The sequence below is a fragment of the Cynoglossus semilaevis genome, chromosome 9, assembly GCF_000523025.1.
Source record: "Cynoglossus semilaevis isolate Cse_v1.0 chromosome 9, Cse_v1.0, whole genome shotgun sequence".
NCBI classification, from domain to species: domain Eukaryota; kingdom Metazoa; phylum Chordata; class Actinopteri; order Pleuronectiformes; family Cynoglossidae; genus Cynoglossus; species Cynoglossus semilaevis.
The window spans coordinates 9,031,545-9,051,462 of NC_024315.1; the positions used below are offsets into that span (position 1 = coordinate 9,031,545).

General features: G+C 38.1%; 1 protein-coding gene across 3 annotated transcripts in view; it reads left to right on the plus strand.

Annotated features, from left to right (window-relative positions):
- Positions 1 to 724: 724 nt before the first annotated feature.
- Positions 725 to 19,918, plus strand: part of atf7ip (activating transcription factor 7 interacting protein) — a 24,751-nt gene continuing 5,557 nt past the window's right edge. Inside the window, exons 1-8 of one of the 3 annotated variants that reach the window (XM_008317029.3) lie at positions 725 to 1,873; positions 13,484 to 13,535; positions 14,421 to 14,933; positions 15,090 to 15,489; positions 15,729 to 15,898; positions 16,008 to 16,145; positions 16,286 to 16,357; positions 16,446 to 16,519. In XM_008317029.3, coding sequence (XP_008315251.1) covers positions 14,433 to 14,933; positions 15,090 to 15,489; positions 15,729 to 15,898; positions 16,008 to 16,145; positions 16,286 to 16,357; positions 16,446 to 16,519 — 1,355 coding nt within the window. In that variant the 5' untranslated portion in view covers positions 725 to 1,873; positions 13,484 to 13,535; positions 14,421 to 14,432. Of the gene's footprint in view, positions 1,874 to 8,307; positions 11,643 to 13,483; positions 13,536 to 14,420; positions 14,934 to 15,089; positions 15,490 to 15,728; positions 15,899 to 16,007; positions 16,146 to 16,285; positions 16,358 to 16,445; positions 16,520 to 19,918 lie in introns of those variants that run through there. The other 2 variants (XM_008317028.3, XM_025058956.1) reach the window with 2 other exon arrangements.

Genomic DNA, 19,918 nt, shown 5'->3' on the forward strand with positions numbered 1-19,918 from the left:
TATCAACTAAAATTACTCAAGATACAACTGGCACATATGCTCAGGGATTTTTGTATATTGCACAAACATTATCAGAATATTAATGCTTTTCATTCAAGCATTACAACCATATACCACCTAGTGGTCGTATCGAGAACTACAACTTTCTAACACAAGTGAGTAAACAAAATGGCCGATATGTAGAGCATTGTGTAATTTGTCAGAAAGCAGCAAACTTACTAATGGAACATTGTTATTAACCTTGAGATGTCTGTTTTATTGTTCTTTTAAGCCTACAAGCAAAAATATTTTGTTGCTAAGTTTTTATTTATATGTATTTAAAAACTCAAGATGGACATTTTTGTCTGATATTTACCACTGCAAGCATGACAAGCTATACAACTTAAAAATTCAAATGTTAGGTGTGTTGTTATAGACAAGGTAGTCAAAGCACATGAACCAAAAAACAACAACAACAACAACAACAACAACAAAAACCTGATGCTATGTGATGCTAGTCTTTGTAGCATAAATAAGCTTAAAGTTTTCCAACTTTATTGCTGACTGGAGTGCTAAAACCACCAAATAGGCATAAAAAATAATGAATACATATATTTCTGAAATATAACAGAAAGCGGTTCCTTACCTGATTTTTTAAAAACAAATCTGGATAAGAAAACACACTCGACTTGTTTTCTGTTAGACTTGCTCCCCAGACTTTGTCTGACGTTTGCATGTGTGTAAAAGAAGGAGAGGTGGCGCACAGCTCTCAATTCTCACATAATTCGACAGGAGCAAACACATTTTAGATAATTTCGACAGAAGTAAACACATAAAAACATCACAACCATATGCATAATGAGTTTAGTTTATTTAAGGTTGTTATGTATATGGTAATCTATTCTTTGTGTTTTTTTAAACGATGAGAACCCTCCCCCCTCTCGCTACCTCAATCTGTTCAAAAGAATTTATTATTTTGACAGTGTATGATACATAGTTTTAGTATGTAACATAAATAAGTGATAGGTATACGGGTTAGCGTGGCACACAACTCTGGACAAATTTGTGTCACATATTCCATAAATAATGACAAGCTAAATCACTCAGAGATAACCTAAAATGTTGCTGGCCACAGACAGAACAATGCACACTAACAGCCAGAAATTATACACACCAGTGTCTGTGGCTAAGTTAACAGACATTTCGCCAGTTCCATTGACTCCTCCTCCTTCGTGTGGTCCCTCCCTCTATACCGGGTTTTCTGTCTGTGGTGGCGGACAAACACCCCCTCCCTTCCTTGCTAATGCTCTGCTCCTTGTTCCCTCATCCACTGTTGCCTGTGTGCAGTTCCTTTCACTACACTGCAGTTAGGTTACTCCTGGCAGAGACATACTGCTCTAAAACAGCCTTATATGAGTTCTGCCATACGGTCTGAAATAACTCCTCTTCAAGCTGTACATACATACATACCTTGCTGGCTTTTGCTACTGCCGCCAGTGGAGAGAGACTAACACGAACTTAATCAACTATTTCGATCGCGACGACTTGTCTACGCGACTGACTGTGCTCGTCGACCAACCTTCGTCGCCACCGACGGTTGACGTACTTTCACTGTGGATAACGCACAAAAAGGGGGTGGAGTCTATCGACTGAATAGAATGAGGAGAGTAGTCAGTTGACTCCGCGACTGCACAACTGCACTGTTGCTGGAGCTCATCTCATTAGTTCTCACGGTGAGTGCCCAAACCGGCGGAGTGGATGCCGCACTGAAAACACCACCTAACCGTAACGGTCATATAGTCCTGAAGTGACGATCTGCGGACTGTAAGCGAAAACCTTCATCTACACTTGGAGACTGAAAATCGCGGGAACAACTACGCGACGACGAGCACCGGTGAGTCACGGTATTACAGCTAGCATGGTGGTCAAATTGCTCGGGTTTGTCCGTTTGTACTTATTTCGCTTAAATTCTAAACGCTTTTCAGTGTTTCGCGAGAATATTTTAATGTTTTTATTAGGTTATATTTTTAGGTTTAATTAGAATGTTGTTGTTCATAGTATGAGAAACTAATTTTGCAGGCTATCGCTAGCTTAAATAGAAAGCTTTTCGTTCAATTGCTAAATGTTTTGCCTTTAACATTTGAAGAAAAGAGCTTATTTTACCCTGAAAACTTCAATGCACAATAATTTTAATATAATGTAAAATGCGAAAGAGAGTTTTCCACTGTGCGAATCTGGAACATAAATGTTAGAGCAGTTTCAAACATATTTTTTAACAAAAGACTAAGATTATAAAATCTCTACAGAGATTATAGTTATTGATAAGATGATGATTTTGGATGTATTTTTAATTGAACAAATTATATAAATGACAAGTCTATGACATTAACAAACAGATAAGTGGTCATGCCAATTTTCACACCTAGTCCTCCTTTATTCTTTGATTTACTTGGTTATTTGTAAGCTAGCTACATATGAATAAGTTTTAATCGTGAATCTGTGAATTGTTTCTTAAATATGCAAATATATTTGTTGGTCAAGGCCTCTCACCGCAAGACCTTAAATCTTAAAAAAACATTCACCTCTTTGTACATGCGCTATGATATCACAGCAACCGCTTTCAGAATACTTAAATAGTGTCAGTTTTGGAGAGGCGAATAAAAAAAACAACAAACAAATATATTTTAACTAAGGATTACTTGTACAGGGAAAATGACATTCCTGTTTTACAAACTGCTATTGGCAAGGCCAAGAAAGTGTTTAATTTATGATTCAATGACACAGTCCTGTGAAAGAGACACATTAAAAAATGGTAGTTAAAATCAAAACATCACAGCAATCTCACATGAAAGAGGTGACTGCTGCATTTGGTGTTGGTTGCAGTTAAACCCCCTCTTGGTGAAACTTGGTACAGCCCAGTAATTTTCCACAGTGTCCTGGGTGTGGGTGTGGCCTAATGTCAATGCAATATAAGAGATTATTACGTTTCTATTTGTCATTTTCTTTGTGTTTTTGTGGATAAATACTTTGTCTCTGAACATAAGCAATGTGATGTGCAGATAAGTGACAATTTTCATGTTGTTGTCAAACTTAGAAATTATGCCAGTTAAATAGTAGGGAACCTTACAGTGAGCAGATGATAATTAGCACGTTATAGTCAAGATCTTACAAAAATGTATTCGATATGACATTTCATAGTTTTACAGATTGGATCATACCTTTGGAAAATGGTTCAGCCCTTTTTCCTAGTTCCACCTCCCCTTCTTTGCCCAGTGGCAGGGCTCACATGGTGCACTTGTAATTCTGCTTTTTTCTGCTTGAAAGAAAGCAGACTTGAGAGGCTCCGCCTACATTTTTAAAAAAAGCTTTCGTGATGACATTTCATGCAGATGTCTGTTTAATTTCCCCCATGAGATGAGAATTCAGATGATGAAATTAAAATTGATTATTGATTTTGCATCAGCCATAGCCTAAGAATTGTTTTTCAGAAGTTTGTGTTGTTAAAGTCTGCCAGAAAACTTCTTTGCGCTTAATGTTTGCATTACAGATTCTGGGATGTTTTAGGCATTTTTTAAAATCAGTGCTGTGCATTAGTATACTCATTAATAAATAATAACAATTGAGTTGATTAATTTTTGGCGCCATGCTTAAATTTTGGAATAACTTCACATCCATTATAACTGATTAAAACTTGTTTCAGCAGTTATTTTCCCCATCGTGCTGTAAATTGTGGGGAGAAAACTATTTAACAGGTCTATTTTGACCTGATTTATAAATATATTGGTTATTCAAACACAGCATTTGAAAGTCAGTTTGAAGAGTCTTTTAAAAACAAATCCACAGACTACACTAATTATTATTGAAAAATTTAATTGAAATGCAATTTTTTCATTTGCTGGAAGTGAAAAAAGCCACAGTTACCCAGGAACTTGGTTGTTGGTCAGGTTGAAAACTGGCGTTCCTCCATTCTTGTAAACCTGTAGAAATTATGGAAACTGGTGTGATATGAAATTACATGTGGTTTGCATCCATCAAACTGTCACCAATATATTAGGACCATGTTTCTGATATTGCATTGTTTCCATCTTTGCTTCCCTGGACCCTTGAGAGGTGTAGTCCAATAATCATCTGAAGGTGTTGCTAGTAGGGGAGTGTATTGGCAAGAATCTGGCAATATGATACGTATTAAGATACAGGGGCAACAATGCAATGTATTGCGATATACTACGATACTATATGCAAGATGATAAACTCAGTTTTTCAGCGTAGTAAACACACCATACTGCTACATGGTAATGTCAGGTTAGTATAATTGGAACAGAGGGATCTACGTTTGTATTGTTTAAATACGTAAAATTAACCGTATTTGATTGTTAATAAAAAATATCAATACAGTGCTGAGTAGAGTTGATGTGGTATTGCAATATTTCAATATTTATATTATCTTACACCCTTAGTTGTTAGGTCATCTGACATCAAGATATTCGCACCAGATCCTTTGAATGAAGTCAATGAATTGGACTTGTTTGCCAACCACATTACTCAAATTTAGAGCCAAGTAATTGTGGGGCCAAGCCAACCCTTCAGGTCGTCTAATAACGATTTTTCTGTGGCAAAGCATATCATTTTGCCAAAGGGGACAAGGCCCTCAGGGAATCCATTCCTTCCTTTCCCACCATTTCACATGATCTGTAACATTTTTTATATTGGTACTTGTCAATCAAGTACCACAGCTGTATCAATGACAGGACACATGATTCCCCAGCGAACATGTGTTCAAGCATTGCACTGCCTCCTGCAGTTTGCCTTCTTCCCGTAGTGCAGGCTGTTTCTTTGGGTTCCAAAAAGAGTGACCCGCAAATGCTAGGGCCCTGTTTGGTGACGATACGACTACGGAACCTGCCCCTACAAGGCCTTGGGCCTTGCGTTTAGACCAAGATGTGTTGGGGCGGAGAACTGTGTGCTATCCATATTTATGCATGTTCCTGACTTGTTCCTTGCTGACTCGGGTCAGCATTGCAACATGACTGACGTGAGGCTGGCAGCACCATATGCAACAAACTGCGTTGTGATGCTTGATGTATCCTTTGTTAAAGCACCATCATTAACTTCCTAAGCAATTTCAGCAACATCACCTCACCTTTTGGGTTGGACAATGCCCATTCACGGCTCCCTATGTGAGTCAATGCACCTAAACTACTGGTTAGCCTGACACTGGCTTGTTTGTTGACTTGCACAGTATGAGTGTTGCGCATTGTTGGCATCAAGTTGATTGATTGCGTGGTAATAGATAGATAGATAGATGTACTTTATTGATCACAGGCTGGGAAATTGCAGAGGCTGGGCGGTTCATCGAAATTTCCATTACAATTTCGGCTTCCCACGATCATGAAAACAAGGCAATTTAAATAAAACAATTATTGTGCCAATCCTGTGATGTCAATACAGCGGTGCGCTGTCAATACAGTGGTTCCCTCCGACCCCCAAATGGCGAGTAATCAGAGTGTTGTCCATTCCCATCCTATGACCAGGGCAAAGGTGTGTTGGTGAAGATGTCTAGACCTGAATTTCTTGGGTCATATTTGGTACAAAATATACTAACTTTAGTTTGGCTTGTCAGAAATTATGGCAGTTTCGCAAACAATGGGTATGTATTTTTGAAAAAGACTTAATGATACCCTTTTGTGGGCAACCAGAAAAATAATTATTTGCTTTTCACAAACAGTATTAAGTGGATACCTGGAAAGACTTAATTTAATGCTCACTTGTAATTGTGAAGAGGTGAGAAGGTTTTCGACATGTATTTGTCGAATAAGGTTCTATCACAAAGAACAAAACAACCAAATTTACGAAAAAAATCAACAAGGGATGGCAACAAAACTGGCAGCTGTTTTGCTTATGTGTATAGCACCTTTTGTAAGCAAACATGATTTTGTTTTATTATACATACATACATTTTTCCTGCATTTCCATTCTCCATTAATTTTATCATAGATGAACTATTAAAGTAAATAGAGAAAACCCCAGCAGAGTTCAAGAGACCTAACAGTCAGGCATCTGATTTTTTGTGACCCTGTTGTTACTAACATTAAGCTAACAAGGAAGAAGAACAAAGGGTGACAAAAGACATTGTCTCATTATTTTGCTTGTTAGAGAGAGGATACATAAAGCTTATCGAGATTTTTCAGTCGTAGTTTAAGCTTCCTTTACAGTTGCAAGATTGACCAAAGTAGGAATCTTCGTGTTTTTTAGTCATCTATCTTTAGGTTGTATTTTTAATTCATATTCCTCTGAAACGTTCCTCGATCCATTCATATTTTTCCCTTTTTAAGTTGGAGGTAGTATCTCGGAAAATAATCAAAAATTAAAAAATTGTTTTGCAAGATCAACATAGTCTTTAGCGGATACAGATTGACTATGTGAATAAAAAGAAACAACAGGTATTCACAACTTTGTAGAGGATGCATTGAAAGGCATTCTTTCCACTCACTGCGCAACACAGGGGAGGGCATTTTGTGCTGGAGCGTGGTGGGTAAAATCTAGAACTGCCTGTCTTTTACCGCCATTATGTTTACGTATTAGGTTGGGGAATTGTTAGTTCTTTCGTATGACAACCCGAGTAAGTCATTAGACTGGATTGTGAATGAACAAAGGAGTAAAAGAAGATTGGTATATTTTCTATTGTGGTGATCTCACAGTCAACTGGTTGATTTATTGGTTAATACGTTTTGACTTACAATTTTTGTTGATTTTTTAAAATTTTTATCTTATATTGTGTTAATTTTATCTGCTAAGAAGTGCTAATGGGGGTATTTTCACAGCACTTGGTTTTACAGGTCTGTCTTCAGAACACCCGCCTTGCTTTAATTATTTTGGATTAGCCCAACCCACAGACAGACAGATTGCACCCGCAACAACGGCAGCATCACTCAGATACACTCACCACGCTGGATGTAAAGCCTACTAGTTAATTCATTTCTGATGTGGTTTGCTTAATACATTTTTTTTCCTCAAGGTGGACTTGCCTTTGATGTTTAAGGATAAAAATAATAAATAGGATAAATGATAATAATCTTTTGGTGTTTAGGCCCTGAAGCTGAGTTCCTATCAGTTATTCAGTTGTGGTGTCTGAATTTTAAACATGATGAAAACAATTATCTAAACAGTCCTCAACAGTTCTTGTGCTAATATAACTAGTTGACATATTTTTATATTTTCGGGAATCATGGGCTATGATATTGGGCAGATGCACGTAATGGAAAATGCCATCAGAGCCGCTAGACTCAAGTGTGTAAGTGTGTGTTAATATAAAGCAAATAGACAAACAACCTTATGGTTATGTTTAATTAATTTATGCGAACAAGGCTACCAAGCATTGCGTTGATATTTCAAAGCTTCAGTCGACCAAGACTTCCTTTGGTTGATCACATTAGTATTTTGTTAACCTTGTTAGCCTTTTGTTAGCTATGATACATTATCATTTCATTGAATCTTTACACATTTATAAGAAGATCAAAGACTTTCATATTCTAGGGGGAGAAAATAAAATTGTTATTACATTAATCGTTCTGCTTTCTAGGATCAAGTTACTTTTGGAAAAATAGAATGGAATTCAGTAAAGAGTGTTTTTTTTTTTTTCACTTTTAGCTACAGACACTAAATCGGTAAGAGAGCCTTAGCTTTGGCATTCCCTTTATTGATCCCTCGTATGCGGATGGAAACACCCCTACCGTGTAATGGTTTAGTCCATGAGAGCTGTAAAACTCGGTTTGGAACAAGCAGCTTGTGTGGGGGAGGGTTGTTTTCGCTCTCTGTCAGGCCAAGGATTTTCGTCTGACTGTGCTCTGCTAGCTATCGCTGTAGTATCTTCCTTAACTGTAGTTAATATTAGACTAATTTGTCTGAAGGAGACCAAAGGACCAAAGTTAACATTTTTTGATGGTCAATATTGTCACAGTATTTATTTTAATTAAAACTTGACCTAAGTTCATGATTAATTCACATACAACTAGTGTAACTCTGTTCAACCACACCCCATTTTTTCCTTTTAACCAGGAATGGTGTCTTTGGCTTATTTTAATTAAAGTTTTGATTTGGCAGAATTTAAATAAAGTGTATGTTGCTAGGTCTGCCCTGATGCTAGTTGAAAGTGTAGGCATCTAATCGGGGGAGCTCCTTTTCTCTCCACCCCTTTCTTTTGGCTCCCTTTTTCCTTTGCTTTCTCTCTCTCTCCTCTATTCGCTTTCCTTTTGTCTCCCTTTCTCTCCAATTGTCCCCTGTCCTTTTCTCTCCTCTCCTTTCCTCCCCTGTCCTCTCTTTTCCACTCCTTTAATCCCCTAACTTCTGTTTTCTCTTGGTGCCTTTGCTTGCTTTGTGCATTTTTTCTGACATAAATGACTAAACACCAGATCGCAACTGTTAGATGTTGACACTACCACGTTCTTTATGAAAAGTGGGTTTGTTTTTATTTCCTAGAGTTTCGTGATTTTCTTTGAGTAATTGTGGTTGATGGGCAAAACGAGAAAAAAAAGTTGCTAACAAGCACCGACTAAAGTCCGCTAGATCCTCTAACCTAGTGATGCAAAACTTTAACCAAGTCACTTGAGATAAACAAAAAAGCACTTTTTTACTTAAGGCTTGCTAAATGGATCAGGTTTATTTATCTCCTGCTCGTTGCATGTTTTTTAAATGTTTTATTATTTAGGAATTGAACCACATGGGGAAGGTAGCCATTTTGAGCCTCTGTGATTCCAGATGCATTTGCTGGGGGAGGGGCAGAAAAGACTGCGCACACTACGCAGTAATTTTGGAGTGCAGTCTCTGGTCTGTTTTGCTGATATTTTTCTACTCAATTCCAATTTAAAAGGTCCATGAACAGATTTTTTTGGACTTCGTTAATAAGTAACTCATACCAACAATGTACCCTCTACCTATCTTTCATTGAAGTATCAGGCATAAACAAAACGAACAAAGTTCCTTCCACTGAACATGCTTAACTTGTCAGTTACCTAGAAGTGGAGTCCTAAAACGAAACCTGGCTGTGTGTTGGATTAGGTGTGTTAACTGTTGTAGACCTAGCTACAACAGTAGCTCTGTCATAACAGTGTGCTCTGACAATTGAAAAACCACAGTCCAGTACAGTTGGGAATAGTGTAAGAGACCACATAGGTAAATCTAATGTTCTGATCTAGGATTCTGTTTTGTCATATTTTCCTTCAAGATTTCTGTACAACTTTCTACAGATACACTGTGCTTGGTGCTGGTAGGCGGGGCTTGTTAAAAGGATCTACTCAGTCTGTGCTCAGTATGCTTCTCTCACAGCAGCGCTGGTGGCCATTTTATGTTTCTGCAGTAGCAGAAAGGGGGATGGGCAGAGAACGAACATTGTTTTATTTTGCAGTAGAAGAATGAGTGAGGTGGGGGGTAGAATTTACACACAAGTAATTTACTCTAAACAGGACTTTTGGAGGAGACAGGTTGTGTTTTAATTGGAGTCAATTTACATGTCTGAGCTACTGTCCCCTCTGTTTCCATTAGCATGGTCAAAAATGAAAGTCAGACGTTTTTATTTATCAGAATCCTGATTCAAATTGCCATGAAGTAGGTAACAAAGCAGTAAGTAGTTATTATTTAGGATTATAATAGATGTCCTTTGTTTTTTCTGATTCAGAAACACCCCCACTTGCAATGGTTTAGTCTTCCTGATAACACCCCGTTAAGGGAGAGGCTGGGTGGATCAAGGCTGCTTCATGTGTCGACAGCTCCAATTCTTTGCTTCGTACAGCTAGCATAGAACCGTTGCAACACATTTTTCCTTTCTGCTTGTACACACAAAACACGAGAAACTTAAATGATAAGAGTTTTTGAAAGACATGGCTTCCCTTATTTAAGTTACTTAAGTTATTTTAGTTTGTTATTTAAACAATATTCTGTGCTTCATGAAAAAAAACCCCAAATCTGTTCAAGTAACTAGCCAAAAAAATACTTGAATATCTGTCCTTCTAATGACTTTGGTTATGCAATGTACCGCATAAACCTTCTGTGCTACAATGGTTCAGTCCATACTTTACTAGGAGAGGTTGTTCCGGAGGTTGAAAGAGATCAAGTGTGTGTGTGTGTGTGTGAGTGCGCTCAGCAGAGAGAAGGAGAGCCAGACTCTGAGGCAGGAAGGTGGGGGAGGGTGTGTGCAGCAGACTCTGAGCTTGATTGCGCTGTGGGTGTGCACTTTAGCGTTAGATGAGCACTGCTAGCTAGGTCTTGGCTATAGGGGAGTTTGTGCAGCTTTGTGCCTTTACACTACCTCCTAGCTTGCTTTTGGCCATTAGAAATGTGCCAATAATCATTTCCCTAATAGAGAAATGCCACAAACCTACAATTGAACTGAAATGCAATTTCAAACTTGCCTTCATTCATAACTGTTTTTGTGGCTGGATGTTGGGGAGGGAGTAAGTTTGATCACTGTGCAGGTAGAATTTTGTACCCCAGCAAAACCAAAGCCAGTTGCAGGTAAATTCAGGGTATACTCTAGACAGGTCACCTGCACGTTACCAAGTCACATTTGGAGACAGAACTGTTCACACTTATTTGGGTCATAAACCTTACTTATTTCCACTTGTGTTTGGGGGAGGAAATCAAAGTAAGGGTAAGGGGAAACCCATGCACACATGGAAGTTCCACAAAGAAAGTCTCTCTATGTAATATGTATTTCTATCGTAATAAGCCCAACAACAAACATTTTTATAGTTGGTCTCAATGTTAGTCTTAATGTAACCATCTAACCACCAGCTTACCTACCCCTATCTGGAGGGGTCAGTCAGCTCTTGTGAAACGACAGTAGTACATTACAGATATCATACACAGATTAAAGGTAGAGAATTATTATTTTGTCACCAAGCCCAAAGATCACCATAACCTAACATCCTTTCCTTTTGTCTTGTTATCATAATAATAAAACAACTTCAGGACTACAAACTTGCTCACAGTAATGTGAGGAAAAAACATAAACAGGCAGATGAGGAACATCACTCTATTGATACGCTTGCTTTACAGTGTTATCCTTAACCATTTTAAATCTGATAAGCTTTTCCTGTAGTATCATTTGGAAAGGACAACCCCCCTCTACTTTTTACAAAATGGTTTCATCCAAGTCTGCTGTAGCTTTCCATACTGTGGACAAGACTGTGCTAGTTCACAGTGGGGGATGGGAGTTGCTAGGCAACCCCTACTTTGTACTTCCCTCAGTGCGCTACTAGCAAGAATTGGTTATGATGGGAAACAAATAGTACAGTAAAATCTTATATAGCAAATGAAATGCACTATAGTAGTGTATATAAAAGAACAATAAAAGGCTATGTCAAAATTAAAGAAATACATCAGACACTCTAAAACTGCCAGCAGACTGGAAAAAGGTTTCCTTGTCGACCACAGCACACTACTTTCTCGGGAAATGTGTTTTAGTGTTTTAAGGGTTCTGGCATTTATTTATTATGTGCTCAGATAAACCACAGTCTTAGTAGAACATACCTTCGTGAGGAAAAAAATGGACTAGCCCTTACTGAGCTCCTCCTCCTTTCTTTTATGTTCTCTGTTGGTCTTTCAGCTGCTCATGGCTGCCACAATCAACAAATACATGGAAGGCCGCAAACCTAGACATCCAGCAAAAGGTTGAAAAAAAAATCCCTTCTTAAGTGCATGCTTTTTCCCCTCTCCCTCTGTTGAATTAATTGACAGGTTTTACAACTGTGCTCTTTCATCAAGCTTACGGTGGAGTTAGTCTTGCTAGGTGAGAAAGAAATAGATTTCTTCAGGTTTGGTTTCTCACCTAGCTTTTTCTGTGCAAAACATCACCATGTAATGCGATGGTTAGTCTCGTTTTTAACCATAATTATTTTTACAGTACCAGTGGCATTGCTAACAAGCATAATAAACCCAGGTGTTAGAGGTTGTTACAACCATTATTTTCTGTGCCGTAATGACTTCAGTAGAACACAAATATACACAAATATATTTTGCGTTTATACCAATTGCTTTTAGAAAGAGTACATGTTTGGTATCCTAATAAAACATCGTTCCACTGTATTCTGCGAAAGTTTTAATGGTTAGAATTTTTGGGTGCTTACATTGTTGACGTGTTGTCAGCTATGCCAGGCCATTGGAATCATGATATTATTATTATATTATTGAAATTTATCAACCATCAGGTTTGGCATTTGTGATTGGTAGCTTAAGGATGGTGTTGTTGCTGCACGATTCAGTCTTTCAAACCTGACAAGTTGGTCTCGCTGAAGTTTGCTGAAACTTGTTTCGATACAGCTAAACCTTAAATTGAATCTTAGCCAAGGCTAGCCTTAAGTTCGTTAAAGTATTGTTGTATGCATGTATAATTTTGCAGACATGGTAGTGGATACGTTTTTGGGAGCTAGCAGTTGTTATCTTTCATATCTTGTTTATCCGATCAGTTGTCAATGTTCTAAAATGACACAATTTTTCGTCTTCATTTTAGAAGCACAAGAGAAAAATATGAACAAAAAGCATTTTACAACTTGAGGGCTGACAAATTTAAAGGATATCTTGGGTTGTATTTTTTTTAAATGTCAACATGGGATTGTTGTTTTTTTTTGTTTTATTCGTTTGGTATTTGCATTTTGTTAACTTTTATGAAGCCTTAGAATAAAGGCTTTTTGGAAGTTAACTTTTATGAAGCCTTAGAATAAATGGAAAACCCTTTTTGGTTCTCGTGATGCTGTGACACTATATTTTGGAAATCCTACGCAGCTAGCTAGAAGAAGGTTAGCCTGGCAGCAATAGCTGAGGTGCCATTTTGAGATTCTGCACTGATTCCAGGCGCAGTAAACGAGGCAGCAGGGTGGGGGAGGGGTGTGCCGTAGTCTGCGCAGTGTGCAATACCATTGGAATGTGTGGTGATCCTGAAATAATACTTGATATTTACTCTGCCCATTATTTATTCTTGCAGATTTTTTTTCTCCATTATATTTTGAGCAGCGTATATATATTTCTTTCTCAAACATTACTACTTTTAACGATGAGAAATATAAGATCCTTGCATGGATCATACTTGCTGATACGACTGAAGAGTAGAAATAGCTCTCACTTCCGAGCATAAGTGCAAGCATTGTAATGTAAAGCTCAGATTTTCACTCTGGAGTGTACTCTCACTCCATGGCCTTCTCTGTGAATGCATTATTTTTGGATAAACATGAATCTTATTGTTAAGTTAGGATAAAATTGAAAGTATGACTTTCCAGATGACTGTTAATTTCAGTTTTTCAGGTCAACAGGTAAAGGCTAGACTCTATCAGAGTAAAACCAGAGCAGGTTGATGCTCTTCCCAGATGAGATGTGAAAAATAACTAAATATAGCTACCCATTAGAATATTTCTGCATATTACAAATTGCTGAAAATACTTGATTTGTTTAGTAGCTATTGTTGTCCTGACATACTTAGTACACAGCAATTAACTAAAGTTACTTTTTTATGTTTCAGGTTGTTGAAGGACTTTTGTAAATCCTATGACCAGGTTCTTTTCAGCTTAAAGGTGAGTCATTTGATTTTAGCTTTGCTACAGAAAGTTTCATCCAATATGGTCTTACCACAGTTCTTTAGTGCTACAGAGTGCAAAATTAGTATTTTGATGCACTGTTGAGCAGCCCTCTGCAGCACACAGTGCGCAGTCATATAAGACCCCGATGTAAAATACTTTGTAATATTTTACTGATTCATGAACATTGTAAAATGTATATACAGAATACAAGGCCTTCTTGTTTTTGCATAACCCCTTTGCTGCTGCCAACACTGTCTGAATTTGTCATTTCTTATTGGCTGAGGAGTTAACCAATAGGATGATGGGGGGATGGGAGGGAGATCGGGTTGCTGCTGTTGTTAATTTTAATGTCACTTATGTGCTCTAGACCCTGGCTTGGTAATCATACAATCCATAACTTTTAACAAAAAATGAAGAGAAAATGAATCTGTTAAGGCAGTCATTTCAGACAGGTTTAGAAAAAGGGTTTTGATACACTGAACTGCTCTTTGACTTTTGTTTCTGAGGCAGATTTAGCAGTGTTTAACTAGGCTACAAGAGTTTTCCTGATTTTATTTGAATTCTATGTCACAATTATGACAGTAAGTAGTATGGTCTAGAGAAAGCGACCTGCTTGGAATGCAGACCTCTGAGGAAAAAGAACCTTCTAGAAAATAAGAAAAACCCAGGGCTCTACAGTGACCTCTTGTGTTTCCTGTGCAATTCTGCAACAATTATTGAACTATGCAGTGCGTCATATCCAGCAGAGGTTTATTAACCAGAGCTGGGGTAATATTTACTCCTGCATCTCAGCTAGACTTCTGTGCTGTTTTGTATTTAATTAGGACTCATTGATGCCTTTAGTGTCTTATGTTCTATCTTGTCCTCACCATGTCCAAGCCACAGGTAGCAATGGAGGTTGTTGTGACGGAAGAGAAAAAGAAAATATTTCGTGCCAGAAAGACAATGAAGATAAGTGATCGACAGCAACTTGAGGGTCTTCATACTACTTTGTCGACAGCATCTTCAGGTTTGTCCAACCCATCTCCACCACCTTTAATGAATGGGACTCACAAAGACGATGGACCAATTACGGGTGAAAAGGAGCAAACAAACGCCTTAGAGTCAAACTCTCCCAATGCCGCATCACCAGACTCTCCTGCTCCTTTCTTATCCTTGAGTCTTTCACCCTCCCCTTCCTCTTCACAAAGTCCCAAAGCAAAGGAAGAAAATCCTGCAACACCAACTTCACCATTCCATTCCATAAACTTTGAAATGAAAACGATTACAGAGGAGGAAAAGGATAAGAATGGCCCTACATCTCCTTCATTAAATGACCCTGTTTCATCAACACCAACAGACTCTGAGGAAAGCAAGGAAAAAGACAAGGTTATAGAGGTGGATAAGAAAGAGGTAACTTGTCTTTCTAAATATTTACCATGAAGTTTAATTGACTGAAGTCAATAATTCACTCTTAAACCAATAGTATAGTAATATACTATAGTAATAGTATAGTATTTATTTTTTTATATATATATATATATTTTATTTTTTTTTCATATTATGCAGGAGCAGAAGAAAACAACACCAAAAACAAAAGACGTAGTTGCTGATTCTACAAAGGAGCCTGTTAAAGCTTCGGCTTCCAGTTCAGCTCAACCACCTCCAATATCTGACCGTGCAGAACCTGTGGATACGCTTAATGACACTACAGAGACCATGGACCAAGAAACTTCCACAGACACAGGAAAACTTGAAAAGCTGTCTGTTAAATCCGAGTGCTCTCCCATGTCTTCTGATGGAGCTCTTAAACAGGAAGTTAAGGTAAACATCAAGAACGACAAAGATGGAGATGTGAAAACACCGGTCCGTGAGGTAATGATGGAAGAAAAAACCAAAGAGGAAGAAATGGAGGTTGAAACTACCAGAAAACCATCTCGCCCCTCGTCCACCCCACCATCATGTACAGGTATTGAAGTGGGTATTAAATGACATGATTTATTTAAGACCTTTAAAAAAAAAAAGCAAATCAAAATTTTTTTTAAATTTATGTTTGTTGTTATAAACACTGAACTCGGACAAGAACAGAAATGCAACATTAGCAGATAAAATGTCTAATCACTGGTGGATATTTAATCTGATTTTGATGGTGAGCATATAACAGACATCAAACATGTAAGAAATATTTTCTTCATTACTTCTAAATAGTTGCAGAGGAGACGTGCTCAACCTCGGGGCTGAAACGCACTTTATCCGAGGAAACCAAATTGGATAGAAATTCTGTGAAAAGAGAAGGAAAAAGGCCCAAGATGGAGTTTGAGGCACAACTAGAACTTAAATTTAGCACCAAAGCTGGTAGTCACCAGAAACTTGAAAAGGTATGTCTCCTATTATTTTGGTAAATGTAATTATTGCCTGATAATTATTATTGCCTAGCTGGAAATGTGTACATAATTCTGTCTGCTCATACTCGTCTTTCTACATTAGATTGTACAACAGCTTGTGGAAAAACATTTGAAGGTCCTGGAACTAACAATATTTGAGAAAGATTTTCAAGAACTCAAGGAGAGAGTGGATAAGATTGAATGTGCCAGCAAACACCAAACTGCCATCAACTCACTCCAAGTAAGTAAATACAGTTATTATTAAGTATGAATGCTCCAAATGAATTTTGCTACTAAATGAACATTAGGGCCCATGTATTTCCATGCCAAAATGTGCTTATTCAGCAAATAACATCAGCTTGTTTTTTCTGCTCTTTAAAGGCCAAAATTGCAAGACTATCTAAAAAGTTTGGTGAGGCCAATCAGGCAACAGAGAACAAAAAGAAACAGGAGGTAGGATACACTTTGTTTGCTTTTGGGGTACCTGTATTTTATGGTAGTTTTAAAGGTAAGAGTATTAACATATTTTTGTTTTCATCAGGCACTCGCTGCTGCTGCAAATGCTGCTGTTTCTACTGCCAAGATGGCACCTGGGGCAAATGCACAACCTCAAGGGTAAGTGTCTATGCATTTACTCAGCTGCTATTATTTCCTTTTTAACTACATACAGTAGTGACATAGTTGTAACAATGCACCCACAATGAAAGTGACACAGGTGTAACAAGCCCTGTAAAAGTCCTCGAAAGTACCCTATCCAGCTTTATCCTTAACTTTAACTTGTTGGCGAGGGCTGAACATCGTGGTGAGTCATGACGTCTGGTCGTCATGACTCACGTGTAACTTAACCCACGTGTAACTTTTCTTTGTGCCACAAGTCACCAAATGATGGTGTGCTAGCAATTTTTGAAAGCTTTTTCTTATTGTATCCATGTATTTTTAACATATGTTAGATCAGAAAAGGGAAAGAAGCTGTATAGGGTTAAGGAAGCACTGGCAGTCCTTTAGGCCAATTTGAAGATTGTGCAGGTAGATCAGATAAATACCCTTGATGACCCTGAGGACACCTCCCCAACAAAGATGATGGAGGTGATGTTAGGTTTTCTTGGAGAATGAAACATTTAAAGTGTTAATTTAAATAACCAAGTGCCACACCATCAGACAACCTCCATTTTCCACCAGAGTATTTCAAAAGGATTATCACAGCAGAAATGCTTGACTAAAGAAGTGAACAAATTTGTACAGTTTTCAGAAATGTGCAAATCACAGCAATGTTCAAACAACTGTTTGAGCTGGAACTTCATTTGCATTCGCCAACTGTTTCATGCTAACTGGGAAAACTACACAAAGTGTACCATGCAACGTTTTCAGGCCATCTGGGCATCTCTACACTTGACTGGATGGCTTGATGTGTTTTGAAAACAGTGTCTGAAGGTCAACCCAAAAGAGCACAACTCCTTTAATGAGCAAATAGTGTCTTTCAGAGGCACCTGAAGCCTGATCAGGTCAGATTTGGGGCTACTGCTTTTCCTCTGGAATGTGATTATCTAGTGTATGAAGGTGGCACTGAGAAAACACTTTATTTGATCTTGGAGTTGACATCATTGTCAAGCTGTGTGAAACCTTTCAATCAAACCAAACTACAAAGGTGTCCCAGACAACTTGAGAGATTAGAACAGATGCAGCGGTATGCAGAAGTTTGGGCATAGTTGGTGAAGATTTCTGTTACTGTGAACAAATAGGTGGAAGTGGAAGATAAAATAACCCCCAACCCCCTCGGCAAGTATCACAGCTTGACATAGGTGTGTGAAACTTTAATTAGCCTGATAGGGCCATGGCTTCATCACAATCACTGTTTCAAAGCTTTATAAATACCAAGACCCCTCTGACCTTGTCCCAACAATCAGGAGCCTTGGGTTCCACTAAGCAGTTGCTTAGAACTCTGAAACTGAAAAGGATTGATGCCTAAAAAGTAGGAGAAGGCTATAAGAAGATAGTGAAGTGTTTTCACATACCAATTTTCTCTGTTCGAAAAATGTACCAAAGAAATGGCAGTTGATAGGAACAATGGAAGTCAAAGCATGTCTGGAAGACCAAGAAAAATATCAGCAAGAGCTGCTCATTCGATTGCGAGAAAAGCAAGTCAGAACCCCCATTTTATTGCGAGAGACTTCCAGCAAGACTTGGGAGACACTGGAGTTTTGGTACACTGTTCTGCAATTTATCACAAATATGGTCTTCATGTCAAGTGTCATAAGAAGAAAGCCTGCGTCTTCACCACAAAATTCAGCATCTGAACTTTGCATCTGAACATTTGAACAAGCCTGATGCATTTTGGAAACAAGTCCTGTGTATTGATGAGTTTAAAATAAAACCCTTTCGCCTGAATGAGTAAAGGTATGTTTGGAGAACCAAGGCACAGAATTTCATGAAAAGAACATTGGTCCACATGTTAAATATGGTGGAATGCTTTAGGGTTTTAATGCAGCCAGTGGTACAAGGAACATTTCATGGGTAGATGGAAGAATGGATTTAATTAAATTCCAAAGAATTCTGGAAGCAAATGTAAAAAGTTTTCCAAAGAATTCTGGAAGCAAATGTAACACCATCTGTAAAAAGTTAAAAAGTGGATGGCTTCTACAAATGGATGATGGCCACAAACACACTTCAGAATCCATAATGGACTATTTTAAGAGGTGCAGGCAAGTGTTTTGCCATGGTTTTCACTGTCTCTTGACCTAAACATCATTGAAAATCTGTGGATAGATCTTAAAAGGGCAGTGCCAAGTGCAAGACAGCTCCAGACCTTACTAAACCAGAAGACTTTTGTCCAAAAGGGCCAAAATCCCTCAAACAAGAATCGAAAGATTGAATACTTACAATAAGTATTTATAATCTACTTGCTAAATTGTTCACAATAACAAAAATTTTGGGTTCCAAACTTTTGCTTACCACTTTGTCGCAAATGTACTGAACACTCTAGCTTGAAGATGAGAAAAGTCTTGCTTAGAGAGAAAAAGGATCTCAGGGTGGAATAAGAGCAGTGCATGTTCATTGTCAAGTAGTGTGCAGTGAATATGGTTTGATCTCATCCTACTGTACTGTTAAACCTCAAGACCAAGATTGGTACTAGTACTAGTGTAAATTGAACAAAGCATGAAAATCAGAAAGCTGCACATTGCAGTTGGATAGATCTCTTTGCGAGGAAGAAATATCACAAAGCCATGGTGGTGGTGGTACCAGCTCCTGTTCTGGCAAACCCAATACTAGTCTTGTAAATGCATGGCAGATGTGAAGTATAGGTGTCAGCAAACCACTTTGATGGGAGCTTCAAGTATTCAAGTCTTACTCATTAAAAAATAACAAGACTTTGTAAGTGATTGGGTTTTATTTAACCAACATGCATAAACATTCCATAATTCTATCTATATAAACATGTCCAGCAATTTAAATTTGGGTTTGGATGGATATATTTTGGCCATGTTTAAAAGTGACAATACTGGACTGAAGCTGAATACAACTAACTGAGCTTCTGGGCAGTGGTCGCTTAGTGGTTAAGGAAGCGGACTTGGGTCCGGAAGGCTTCAGGTTCGGTTCAGCTGCCAAGTTACCACAGAGGTGCTCTGAGCAAGGCACCGTTCCCACTCACTGCTCTCCGGGCGCTTAAAGCTGCCCACTGTTCACTTTGGTGATGGGTTAAAAACCAAGGTCACATTTTGTTGTGTGCAGTGGTGTGCTGTCACAATGACAAGTAGTTAACTTTCATTTCCTCTGACACTCTCCCAGACTGCTTTCTGTCATGACTGAGAACTAAAACTTTATCGAAACTAATGGATGGAGTACACTGCATGTTCCTAACATTCTCCAAATCCTTCTTTAAAAAAAATCAATATTTTATGACTGTGACCTAATTTCTATTCAGGGTCCATTTTCTTAAACTCAAACTATTCGATTATCATTGGTTTGGAATAGACATACACTTGGCACAGTCTTTGCATTGTAACTTGTCCCTGAGTC